This window comes from Panthera uncia (assembly GCF_023721935.1).
Source record: "Panthera uncia isolate 11264 chromosome D3 unlocalized genomic scaffold, Puncia_PCG_1.0 HiC_scaffold_8, whole genome shotgun sequence".
NCBI classification, from domain to species: domain Eukaryota; kingdom Metazoa; phylum Chordata; class Mammalia; order Carnivora; family Felidae; genus Panthera; species Panthera uncia.
In genome coordinates this window covers 49,516,310-49,530,306 of record NW_026057586.1, presented here as the reverse complement: position 1 = coordinate 49,530,306, position 13,997 = coordinate 49,516,310, and the positions used below count along the sequence as shown (strand labels likewise).

Below are 13,997 nucleotides of genomic sequence, written 5' to 3'. Positions count from 1 at the left end.
GCAGACCCTGGAACCTAGTGTTGGCTTAACATTTGGGCCTGGAACATCTGGAAAATGATCAGAGAAGGAGCAGAGGAGACAGAAGAGTGGAGAACGGTTGCGTTTTGTTACACCAGGTGCTAGGAGTTAGCAACATCCCCTGTTTGATATGGGAGGCAAATTCTGTGGGCCTGGAGTTAGGCTTCAACAATTGAAGAGGTCAAAGGACAGCTGAGTGGGGTCAGTGAGACACCACGGGGTGTATTTTGTTACTCAGTAAAAGGAGCAGCCTCCTAAAACCTTAAAGGATTCTCTTGAAAATCTGTGTTGTGAAAAGGTTTTATGAGTCTCATGGCAAAAACTCCTGATTTATCTAAGGAATGCTTGCTTTTGTCTAATGGTAGGATAATCCTTACCAAATGTTGGCAACTAGTATAAGAGTCAATATAGGTCTGAAAGAACAGTGAGGGTTTGAAGTGTACTTCACTTTCCAAAATGTTTATCATTTTCATGTTTGTCTCTCAGTGAAGAATTTTGCACTGTTGAATTACCACCCTTTTCTTTCCTCGGAGCTGAAAGTGTTGGGGGGGGGGGGGGGGGGGAGGGAGACGGGTAAGGTGGAGCCTACATTAATTTAAAAATTATTCTAACAAGATTTTGACTGATCTATAAACAGGATATTATATACCTTTAACAACACCAAGACGTGTGAACTCTAAAAAGTTTCCTTAGAATTTATTTTAATGTATAAAGAAAATAAATGACACATGAAATATGTTTCTAGATTACAGAAGATGTTTTAAAAATTTAGTTGTATTTCATAGAAGTGGGTATCAGTTGATGAATAACCATAAACCTGTGTTTCTCCCTGAATGTGTTTCTTGTCCATTTTAGTAGTAAGAAGAAAATCAATGTCAGAGTCAAGAATAGAGAATGGGAAAAGAAATATAGTAAAGTATTTTTCTCTTAGAAGGGAAATGGGAAAGTGGGGGCTGGGGGGGCGGAATCTGCATGTTGTGAGAGTTCTCCTTACCAGAGCCCAGGACCTCAAGATACCATTTCCATGATTATGGGTACCTTTGAAAGGTCTTGGCCACCTGGCAGGTAGTAAAAGGGGACTGTTAGAGGAATTTGGCAGTATTTGGATGTTCCAGTTGATACGCTATATACATGTACGAACACATAGAGAGTATATGTTACTATATATATAGTAAGAGAAAGATTAAATGATGAGTAGTATATAACAGGCTTTGTTAAGCATTTGCTTACTAATTTGTGAGTTTACAATATTTGTGATTTTTTTTTTCAATTTCTTTTAACGATTACTCATTTTGGAGCAACATATACATAAATGTAAGGCTTAGTGTGCTAAGTGTCTATTTTCTCAAGGTTAAAGTGCCTTTCAACAACTAATTTAGAAACCTAAGTGTAGTGACTGATAATTGCCTAGAGAAAACCCACAGCTGTTTAAGTAGCATTGAAATTGTGGCAAAACTGACAAATACAATTAGCAATGTTAATAAGATAAGAAGGTGGAAAGATGGGCAGATGACAGAGTGGAAAGATGAAGGTAGCAGGAGTTAACAAATCCATATAAGAACACAATGTTCACAGTTGCTTTGAATTTCCAGCACTGTCTCTTCTAAGCTAAGTCTTTTTACTACTCTATGAATTAGCAGCAGAATGGGTGTTTTGGAAATTAAATTCAGATATATTTGTTCAGTCCCTAAGTCACATCTAATTTTGAAAGAACATAGCTGTTTGGTGGTCATATCCAAAAACAATCAAATTTTGCTGATTCTAAAGAGGCCCAATTTTCTGTGTGGTGCTTTTTAGAAGTCAATTTTAAATATACTTCTGTTGTACTGTAATTACCATGAGTGGGATTACCCTACTTTGCACCCTTATAATTCTTATTGGCCATCTCAATACATTACAAAAGAGACCAAAGCAAGCCCTGTTTCTGGATCCAGGGACCTAGTATTACCAAAACAAAACAAAACAAAAACCTGCAGAAGTCTTCAATGTATTATTACTGATTATATTTATCTGGTTAATGTTTATAGCCCACTTTGTAGACAACTTCTTGGGAAAAATAAGTGGCGATTGGAAATAAGAGAAATTAGGTCAATGTTATATGAAAAAGATTTAGTCATCTGTACTGTTCCCATTATACTTTTTAACGCATCCAGTGAAATTTGGAAAATTATTGTGGTATCTTTTGAAATTCTACCCTGCATTTGAGAAATTGGTTTTTGCCTCTGGTGTTTTATGTAGATTTGAATAATTGGTGTGATAAATCCACACAAGTTTGTTCTCTGAAACCGTAGAGACTGAACTCTCTGAGTGTGGCAGCCTTGATGGATGCTGTAAACCACACTTTGGAAGCATTTCTCGTTATTTAATGTTTTCTGTTCTGGATTATTGACTCTTCTCCCTGTTGAAAAATTGGTCTCTGGTGACATGGTAGAGGTCACACATTGCCTATTATTGTTTTGCTTCTTTGATCTTACACAGGGATTGCCTCTGGTAATTATACTAGTTCCAGAGAGTCTCCATGAGATGTGTTTATTTTACAGAAGAATTTCTGGTATTTCAAGGAAGAAAGTAAAGATTTCTAGTAGTAACATGTGACTCTTTGTTACAAAGAAAAAAATAGCATCATACTTTATCTTTTAATTATGACACTTTTTAATAATTGTGAAATTAGTTGGCATATTACAGTAATTATTTCCATAACAATTTAAGACATATTTCATAGCCATAAGTATATTGGTAAAATGGTTAATTTTAGAATAAAGTTACTAGGGCTGGGTTTTTATTTCAGTACCTAAAATACTTTTGGCTTCAGAAACTGTCAAAAGAGATTGATCTAGATTTAAATGTACAGAACTGTTTAAAATGGTTGGAAATTTCATCTTTTAATCTATTTGCATTTTCCAAAGTTTTCAGCAAAGAGGATGAATAAAAATGAAATAAAACACTTTTGTTTTGAATGCATGGTTAGCTTTGTGCTTTTTTGAAATGTGCTTGGGAAGCAATAATATCTCTTTAAACTCATTTAATGTATAATTAGATTAGACACACAAAAAGCTCAATGTATTCTTTGTTTTTTTGTTTGTTTGTTTTTTTACTCATTCTAATTTTAAACAAAATATTTCCCCTAAGAACTCACAGTCTAATGGGGGAGTCAGACAGACACTAGACCCAACTAATTATAATCAAGCGCAACAAATGTCAATTTCAAAGACTAAATGAAATGCAAAAACAGACAAAAGAGAAATGTGAATATATGCTTGCTTTTAGTTTTGGATTATATATAGATTGTGAGAGCTTGCAAGAACCATGTTTGATTTCCTTGTCATTATCACTATCATCAGCAAATATTTTTAATAGAGAAAAGGTATGTGAACAGTAATGCTATATAACAAGTAATGTTCTTTTTTTTTTATGTTTCAAGTTTTTATTTAAATTCTAGTTAATTAGGGGTGCCTGGATGGCTCAGTCGGTTGAGCAGCCAACTTCAGCTCAAGCCATGATCTCACGGTTCATGAGTTGGAGCCCCGCGTTGGGCTCTGTGCTGACAGCTCAGAGTCTGGAGCCTGCTTCGGATTCTGTGTCTCCCTCTCTCTCTCTCTGCCCCTCCCCCCTTTCTCTCACACTCTCTCTCTCAAAATAATAAACAAAAAAATTAAATTCTAGTTAATATATAGTGTAATATCGGTTTCAGGAGTAGAATTTAGTGATTCGTCATTACGAGTAATTTTCTTTTATTTTTTAATGTTTATTTATTTATTCTGAGAGAGAGAGAGCGAGCGAGCACAACATGCAAGCAGGGAAGGCGCAGAGAGAGAGGGAGAAAAAATATCCCAAGCAGGCTCTACACTGTCAGTACAGACCCCTACATGGAGCTCGAACCTGCAAACTGGGAGATCATGGCCTGAGCTAAAGTTGAATGCTCAATCAGTTGAGCCACCGAGGTGCCCCTACCAGTAGTTTTCTTATACAAAGTCAAAGAATCTGAGAACTGTGAGGGACAGTAATAATTTATATATGTGACTGTAAAATTTCTTAATAAATGACCAAGTAACTTGTCCAATATCATAGAGGTAGTGGGAGTGGGATTTGAATTAAGGTCATCTGACTCTACAGCCTATGTGCTTACCCACTTCACTTGTAGGATTTCTATAAATGTTGCCTGGCTGCGTGGATAACTGTTAAAGTTTGGAGAGGGGGTGACAACATCTATAAAGTAAAAAGGTAACAAAACTGACAAGTTACATGAAGTTGTCTTTTTAGTACTATGTCTGGCACGCAGTCAATAAATTGGGCCTTAAAAGCAAAAACCTCAAACTAAAACCAACTATACACACACACCACAAACAGAATGTATCATTTTTATGCTCACCTTTTTTCTATGTCCAATAGCATGTTTTAGTGGGGAAAAAAACACGGGGTTTTTAGTCTAAATTTGAATCCTAGTTCTATCATTTATAAACTAGATAAGCTTAGGTTGTTGCAAAAAATAAATTGTTCTGTCCACCTGTCCCTCGTTCTGAGTTTGCTTGTTTCCATGTGGTTTCTTGTTCCTTCATCCTATAAATGGAAGTTAGCTATAGGGGTTTGACTATATTCACTACACCCATTGGCAGAAGTACTTTCTACAGTGTGTGTGCTTCCTTTTCTCTCTTATGGGGAGGCTCATGGCGTCTCATGGCTTGACTATTAGTGATGCTAAACTTGAGCAGTGAGCTCAGGAGATGTCAGCCTGACCCCTCTATTATAGAGTTCCCCCATTATCATTGAGTAAATGAATTTTGCATCAAGGGTTGCAAATTGGTAATTTTATAATTCTGTCATTCTTTCCACATTTATTAGCTGAAATTCTTCATTAAAAATATTAAAAGTCTCAATAACCAGGATAATTTGGTTACTCTGAAGTACAGAAAGAGCAGAATAAGTATTTCCTTCTTTCCTTTTCCTTTTTGCAGCATTCCCTTAGATGATTTATTTGGGTTGTATTGTTGTTGTTATTTTTCCCCAAGCAGAGCTCTCTTCTTCACCTTGAGTAGCAAAAATTAATTTGTGAATTTTCATATTTTAAATATGCTTCACTCCATTGAATTAGTTCTCTTTTGTGTTCAATTTCTCTAGTCTTTGGTCTATGGGGACATTTCATATTGACTCATGTCTTTTGACATGATCCATCACCCCTCAATAGCTTCTTTGCTCTTTGTTCAAGGCTCCTCTTGTGTATTTCCTGCCTCAGACCTGGAATTGGCTATAACTTCAAGGAGCTTTGATGCTTTTCAGTGGGGAATGGTAGTAGAAAACCACAATCAGGGTACTAGGAAGTGCTTATTGTTATTGAATTGTCATTGCTTTTCAGACTTCAGTAGACAATTCTTGGAAATACAAATCTAAAATATTTTTTAAATAAATTATTAGTTTAAAAAATATATATACCCATCGACCTTTTGCATAGACTATCTTGCTGTTAAAATTAGATTAACCCTGAAGTAGTATCTTAGATTTTCTTTTCTTTTTTTAAAAAAAAATTTTTTTTTTTAACATTTATTTATTTTTGAGACAGAGAGAGACAGAGCATGAACGGGGGAGGGGCAGAGAGAGAGGGAGACACAGAATCGGAAGCAGGCTCCAGGCTCTGAGCCATCAGCCCAGAGCCTGATGCGGGGCTTGAACTCACGGACCGCGAAATCGTGACCTGAGCCGAAGTCGGCCGCTCAACCGACTGAGCCACCCAGGCGCCCCAAGATTTTCTTTTAACATGTACATGATTTTTTTTTTTTTAATTTTTTTTTCAACGTTTTTTATTTATTTTTGGGACAGAGAGAGACAGAGCATGAACGGGGGAGGGGCAGAGAGAGAGGGAGACACAGAATCGGAAACAGGCTCCAGGCTCCGAGCCATCAGCCCGGAGCCTGACGCGGGGCTCGAACTCACAGACCGCGAGATCGTGACCTGGCTGAAGTCGGACGCTTAACCGACTGCGCCACCCAGGCGCCCCTACATGATTTTTTTTTAAATCAGTGTTTTTCTTGTTCTTTCTTGTCATTAACTGTAATGATCCTTTTCCCCCATACATTTTATTTTTTTAATGTTTATTTATTTATTTTGAGAGAGAGGGAGATAGAGAGCAAGGAGGGGAGGGGCAGAGAGAGAGAGAGAGAGAGAATCCCAAGCAGTCTCTGATGTGGGGTTCAGTCCCACAAACTGTGAGATCATGACCTGAGCCAAGATCAAGAGTCTGATGCTTAACTGACCTAGCCACCCAGGTGCCCATCCCCATACATTTTAAAGTTAATGTTTATCTTCTCCACATAATTGGTATTAAAAGTCAGCTTTTATAAACAGCCAAGTGTAGTACCTGGAAAATATTTATTCGTGGTCAAAAGAGGAACTTGTTGAGGGAGATGGTTGGGCCAATACCAGTATATCAAAACTGGGGGGAAATAGTTTGGAGTAATTATGATAGAAAGTAGTAGTGGAAACTCCAAATCTTGATGAGAGGTTCTCAAAGTGCTGGAATGATCTGGATTTTCCCTGGAATCTTGAAGCACCAGGAAAAGGTGAAGAGTGTTCACTTTGCAAACCCAGCTATTTAGTAATAAGCCTGTTTTAAACTGCTTGTGTTCAAGGATAGTCATAGAGTTGGGATTAGCTCACTTGCTATATGATATTTTCCTTTTCCTTTATTATATTATGCTATAATACTGTTAATTACTTTAAAAATTAGAAGACATTAATAAGACAAAAAAGATAGGTTTTTTTGTTTGTTGTTGTTTTTTTGTTTGTTTTAAGTAGGCTCTGCCTAACGAGGGGCTCAAACTCAGGACGCAGAGATCAAGAGTCACATGCTCAACTGATTGAACCAGGCAGGTGCCCCCCAAAAAAGACAGTTTAAAAACCACACAGTATCAATAGATAAACATTACTAATAGATTATTGTGTGTACTTCCCAGGTTTTTGTGTTTTTATAAACACAAGAAAAGTTGTGTTTATAAAATTTCCAGTAAATTCATATCATATTATTAAGGTCAGATTTTTTTTTTCTTCTACCTACCTGGATTAAGTGGTCTGCTTCAGATGGAAGAGGGTAATAGAAATTAAATTGTGTTACTTTTTCAAAAGTAATATATTGGACCATATCTCAAATCTAGTACTTTTTAAAAAACTGATTTGAGAAGAAAGTCAAGGAAGATATACTCTCAGGTTCCTTCTTTCTTTTTATCATTTGAGTTTTAGGAAACTTTTTCTTGTCCTTAATAGAAGAAGAAACTTTTTTAGACAGGGGGAAATATTGGAGGAAAATAAGTTATATAAATATTCCTAATATTTTAAGGAGTTGATAAGAATGTTTTTGATTTCTAGACTTGACACATAATGGATTAATGAAACATGACTGAGTCTTCCAAAATTGGAAGAAATGGGAAGAAAAAGGGTATGGACAAGAGAGTTCTCAAAATCAGGGGACACGCAACCCATGCATCAGATACTTTGGAGTCCAAGGGCGGGCCTATGCTTCCTTCCTTATATGTGTGTATTTATTCTTTGTTAAATAATTTACCCCTTGTTTATCTTTCCCTTTCATCTAATACAGGGAGGTTTGGGTCTTTTTATTCAGGGGAGGGATAGTTTTATTTTGCTTTTAAATTTTTTTTAATGTTTTTCATTTTTGAGAAACAGAGAGACAGAGTGTGAGTGGTGAAGGGGCAGAGAGAGAGGGAGACACAGAATCCAAAGCAGGCTTCAGGCTCTGAGCTATCAGCACAGAGCCCAACGTGGGGCTCGAACCTATGAACTGTGAGATCATGCCCTGAGCCAAAGCCAGACGCTTAACCAACTTAGCCACCCAGGTGCCCCGGTTTTATTTTGTTTTGACTTTTTAAAATTATTGCTCGGCTTTGTGCCTATTAGCCCCATATCTTATGCTAAAACTCTTTTTTCAGCCTTGTCTTCTTGCCACTGTGACATATACAGACAAGGACAAATCAGCAAACAAAAAAATTCTTCCTTGGGTTGTTCTGTTTTGTGTTTTTGTGGGTGTTTTGTTTTGTTTTGGTAATTTAGTAATACTTTATAGAATACCTATTTACCCAGTTAGATCATTATAGTAGGTGGTTAAACAGCTTAATGGTCTAATTGATTAAGATAGCCTAACAGAGCTGTTGTGTAGCCAAACTGACTAGATCCTACTCCTGTCTTTGCCATCTCCTTTTATTTGTCCTTGGGCAAATTCCTTAACTTTCCTAGGCCTTAATTCTCTTAAAAGGAGGCAATAGAGTATTATCTGGCAATTAGTAAGTTCTCCATGTTACCAGTATTGTAATTGTCCAAAGTAGAATGTTTCCTTTCACTTTTCTTAACAATGACAGCAAGGACCACCACCACCAGTAATATTAATAATGACAGCAACAACTATTATTATATCATCTGCCTGTTAGATGCCTACCATTGTAATAGGCACTTCACACATAAAGTTAACATTTGAAAAATAAGACTATGTATTCTGAAGTCTTATCTGATGCTTTAATTGTAAGAAGTGTTTGGGAAGCAACTGAAAGGAACATTTTCGTCCTGTGTCTTCTGTACTTGATAACTTCTATAAAAGTAATTACTACATTAATAATACAGTAACTATTAACCATGAAACACAATTACCTAATATTACCACAATTACCTAATAAATCCAACTTCAGGTCAGATAATGTAGAACTACTTTTCAGAATGAGTTGTACAACATACAAGAAGAAAGCAAACTTGCAATTTCTACATATATATGTATATTTTATATATCTGGCTGACATTAAGGACTACAGACGCTGAGATGCTAATAGATACTCTTGTGACACTACAGAAATCTCTAAGAAAGAGATGGTATACAATATGGGCTCTTTCTGCACCACTAATTAATTGCTCAAAATGCAAGTGGGATCAAGTACAAACCACCACACCATTGTGGTTTGGTGCCTTTCTGCTCTAGCCTTTTCCCTTTTCTACAGAAAGATAAAAGGGCTGGCATAGAACAGGCAGCTTCATTCACTGGAGGTTTTAGGAATAGGGACTGGAGAAGTAAGGAAACGAGTAGCCTGGGAAACTGGTACCTGCTAATGGCTCCATGGCCTTTCCCCAATTCTCCTTTTTGTATTGAAAATGGAAAGGAGAAGCAATACAATTTGAGGGAAACCACTTCTTGATCTGCAATGTTTTTATTTCCCTTTTGTCAAATGTTTCATGGTTAATAGTTACTGTATTATTAATGTAGTAATTACTTTTATAGAAGTTATCAAGTACAGAAGACGCAGGACGAAATGTTCCTTTCGGCTGCTTCCCAAACACTTCTTACAATTAAAGCATCAGATAAGACTTCAAAATACATAGTCTTATTTTTCAAATGTTAACTTTATGTGTGAAGTGCCTATCACAATTATTATACACTGACTTTTAGTGTATGTTATGCCATCTCAAGCACTGGGGGCTCTTTGAGATTCAGAGGAAAGGAAGGCCAGTAGTCTAGGTAGATAATGCCAACAGTTTCAGTGACCCTAAATATCTTTTTAATTTTTTTAATGTTTTTATTTATTTTTTTGAGAGCGAGAGAGACAGAGTGTGAGTGGGGAGGGACACAGAGAGAGGGAGACACAGAACCCAAAGCAGGCTCCAGGCTCTGAGCTGTCAGCACAGAGCCCGACACGGGGCTCCAACTCATGAGCTGTGAGCTCATGACCTAAGCTGAAGTCAGACACTCAACCAACTGAGCCATCTAGGTGCCCTTAGCCTAAGTCAGATACTTAACCGACTGAGCCACCCAAGTGCCCCCAGTGACCCTACATCATATAGCATATGATATATTTTTTTATTTTTAAATGTTTGTTTATTTTGGGAGAGAGAAAGAGTGAGCAGGGGAGGGGCAGAGAGAATGAGGAACAGAGGATCCAAAGCAGGCTCCATGCTGACAGCAGTAAGCCCAATGTGGGGCTCCACCTCAGGAACTATAAGATCATGACCTGAGCCGAAATCAGACGCTCAACTGACTGAGCCACCCAGGTGCCCCTTATAGCATATGATATTAAGAATACATTACACTAAAAAGGCTTCCTTGAACTCTACCCTTCTTTTGATAGCATTGAACTGGAAATTGGGTAGCATTGAACTTGAACCGTAAAGGGAAGAACTCTGTACTCCGCACTAAAAAAGTCTGGGGTCAGTTTTATAATTCTTCATATTATCATTATCATTTTTAAAATGTCCAGTTATGTTTTCATTTGGAATAATCAGTCTCTTCCTTTTACTCTTCCAACTGTTTCCTGGGTACTTCCCTTTGTCATCTTGAGTATTGCTAATGTTCTTATAGCATTATGTGTATCCTCTATGATGGTGAAACATGATTATCCATTTTTATGCTGATTTAATATTTTTATTCAGCACAATATTTATTTGCCCTACATATACATATTTGTTATATTGCTCCTTAAACTATAAATCAAAGAGATTGAGATTATGTAGTACTTCATGTACAATTGGCATTTCTTTATTAAACTAAAAAAATCTCTTAGAGAATATAGTTTTCAATGATAAAAGGAAGATAATTTGTTAAGCAGGTAATAGTTAAAAAGAGGCAAGATTTCCAGGCATTTGGTGCTCTGGATAAAGGTCCACCTTTGAAGTTATTCCATTGTTCTCTATGGTTAAGAAATCCCATGGTTGACTGTGCTGGTAGTTTTCTCCCTTCGGCAAAAAGAAAAAAAAAGGTGAAATGGCTATTGAATTTTGACTTAGATGCATTAAATGGTAACACAACATATTTCTCCTGCAAACTCACCCTATTTTGATCATGTGTGGTCTTGAGCTTTAGAAAATTCAAATGTTTATAGTTGTCCTAATGGAGAGTCTTAGAAGGTTGGACAAAAACTTGGTGTTTCAGGAAAACCTTATTTGACAGAGTTTGTTGATTTGCTTCTACTTATAACTTTTAATTGAGTATCATACATATACTTTTGGGTATGTACTTTTTGAAAGAAAGGAACCTAATAATTGAAGAAATCTAGTTTATTTTTTCTAGTTTTACTGAGATAAAAGTGACATATAACATTGTATAAGTTTTAGGTGTACAATATGATGATTTGATATAGGTATATCTTGCAAAGTGATTACTACATATAAGTTTAGTTGATATCCATCACCTCATATAGTTATAAAATTTCTTTTACTTGTAAAGAGGAACTTACTAATTTAAATCCATGGTATTTAGTTTCTTATTACCTATTTTGAGAAAGGTTGCTAAAATATAATTCCAGCTTTTCCTCCAAATCATAAGAATCTCCAACAAAGCTTTACTAAACGCAGCCACTCTGATGGAAATCTCTGAATACTACTCATTGCTACCCAGAATCATGTAAACAGCCTTCTTTGCTATATTGAGGCAGCTCAGCAGCTCATAGCCATCAAAATCCTTTGGAGCTCATGAATATAACTCTGGGAAGCCTGATAGTAAGGTTGTATGCATTACCCCTTCCCTGCTTAGGAGTGACTGGATCTTGGCTTCCTTTTCCTGCTGAGCCCAGATAGATGCATGCTTAGGGTCCTTCTCAATGAGTCCTCTAGGGACTCCCTTCAGAGAGTCCATCACAGTTGGCTTTCCAGATGAAATTTAGTATCTGTCCCTCTCTTTGATGGGATAAGTGGGGCTATGATATTTTCAAACTGCCTTTCTTGAAATGAGATTTATCCAAATTGAGCCTATACTGTAGGAGTATAGGATTTATCCTCACACAGCTAGATATTGAGTTCTGGTTCTGACCTTTACCAACTGGGTGATAGGGGGCAAGTCACTTGGCTTCTCCAAGCCCCAGTTGTTTCATTGATGAAGTGAGACAAGTCCAACCTACTTCTGAATACTAAGGATTAAATAAAATATATTTTTGAAGTTTATTTATTTTGAGAGAGAGAGAGAGAGAGAGAGTGCATGTGAGAGCACAAGCTGGGGAAGGGCAGAGAGGGAGAGGGTTAGAGAGAGAATCCCAGGCACGCTCCACACTGCCAGCATGGAGCCCGATGCGGGGCTCAAACCCAAGAACCACGGATCATGACCTGAGCTGAAACCAAGAGTCGGGAGTCTTAATCAACTGAGCCACCCAGGTGCCCTAAATAAAATAATTTTTATAAAATATTTAGGGTACTGTCTAGCTCCACAGCTCTCACATTTTTGATCCCAGTATCAAAATTGAGTTTTGTTTATGTAGACTATATTTATTAGAAACTAAGAGTAAGAAATGTTTAAAATATATATTAACTTTAAAAGTTAAAATAATAACACATTATATGTCAACATATATAACATTTTGGGGAAAATAACTATATTTTCCAAAAGAAAGTTAGTGAGAAAAGTGATCTGCTTCTAATTAAACCTGTTGCAATATTACACATCATGCAGCCTCTGTAAAATACTACTGTACACGTATGAGAGTAAAAAAGGCAAATACTATCTTAGTAATAAGTTTGAAAGGAGTTTTGATCTCATAGACCCCAGAAAGGGTCTTGGTGACCTCAGAACATACTTTGAGAATTGTTGGTATAGCCAGTAGTTAGCACTCAAAGAATTGTAGTTATTATTGATATTCATGGAGATTTTTGTAACTAGCAAGAACTATACAAATATTGGTTATGAGAAGTAAAGGCCATGGCTTTCAAACTTCTTACTCTATACATTCCTAGAGGGTCTCAAATAAGATTGTGATTCAGATTAAGGAAAAAAAACTTTTTTTTTAAATAAATACTAATAATGCATAAATGACTTCTTCGGGTTTAAAAGGCTCAAATCTTGCTTTCAGGAATTTGTCAAATACAGTATCACAAAGCTTTCTTTCTTTCTTCTTCTTTTTTTTTCCCCCCCAAGAGAAGAATTTCCCCCTATTCTGCCAGGGTAAGAAGATCTTAGTAGAGAGAGCAGTAACTAGATATTTACTCTAAAAGCACTGATAGAGTTGGAATGGGATCATGGTAGCCCACTAGTTTTGAGGAGTGGCCCCATTGTCATCATGTTACGCTTCATGATTGACAGGTCAATCTTGATTTACTGGTCAGAGAACCTTGACTTAAAGCATTTATTACTGTTTGATTCTCAGATAGAAGATCCTCTAAAGGGCCTTTTTGAAATGGATTTGGATTATGAAAACAAAAGGCACAAGTTATGTAACAGAATTTAAAACAGGTTGTCTTAGGAAATATAGGTAGGGTTCATATATGAATCTTAACAAGATATATGGGTATAGTTTATATCAGCTCTATGTGTACTTTGCAGTCATAGAGTCCTCTAATTATATAAATTTTCTCCTTTCTTCCTCTTTTTCTTTGGGGGGGGTGGTGTAGACCATGGGGAATTCATATGCTGGGCAACTGAAATCTGCTCAATTTGAGGAAGCTCTCCACAACTCCATAGAAGCCTCTCTCAGATGTAGTAGTGTGGTTCCACGGCCAATTTTTTCCCAGCTGTACCTGGACCCTGACCAGCATCCTTTCTCATCTGCAGGTAAGTTTCTCAATCCCACACATTTCTAGATTTCTTTTAAAAGAAGTGGAAATTCCAAATCTGGGGACCTCTGAAATAAATTGATATAATATTAGACATTGCTAGTCTCCCTGTCCTCTGATATCTTTCAGAAGTATGAATTTTTCTTTTGGTTATTTTTTCTATAAGCATCTTTTTATTAAATTAGCTGTAATTTATTTGCTCACCCAGATGTAAAACCCAAGGTGGAGGATCTGGATAAAGATTTGGTACACCGCTACACTCAAAATGGAAGCCTGGATTTTTCTAACAATCTAACAGTTAATGAAATGGAAGATGACGAAGATGATGAAGAAATGTCTGATTCAAATAGCCCACCAATTCCCTATTCACAAAAACCTGCCCCAGAAGGGTCTTGCACTACAGATGGTGGGTTTCTTTTCTTTCTTTCTTTCTTTCTTTCTTTCTTTCTTTCTTTCTTTCTTTCTTT

The 13,997-nt window shown here is 36.6% G+C and overlaps 1 protein-coding gene across 3 annotated transcripts in view; it reads left to right on the top strand.

Moving 5' to 3' along the window:
• The window catches only part of GREB1L (GREB1 like retinoic acid receptor coactivator), a 280,287-nt gene that overhangs the window by 125,274 nt on the left and 141,016 nt on the right, over positions 1-13,997 (top strand). For all 3 annotated transcript variants that reach the window (XM_049619644.1, XM_049619645.1, XM_049619643.1), the window contains 2 exons: positions 13,369-13,528; positions 13,739-13,936. In XM_049619644.1, the coding sequence (XP_049475601.1) occupies positions 13,372-13,528; positions 13,739-13,936 (355 nt within the window). In that variant the 5' untranslated portion in view covers positions 13,369-13,371. The remainder of the gene's footprint in view (positions 1-13,368; positions 13,529-13,738; positions 13,937-13,997) is intronic.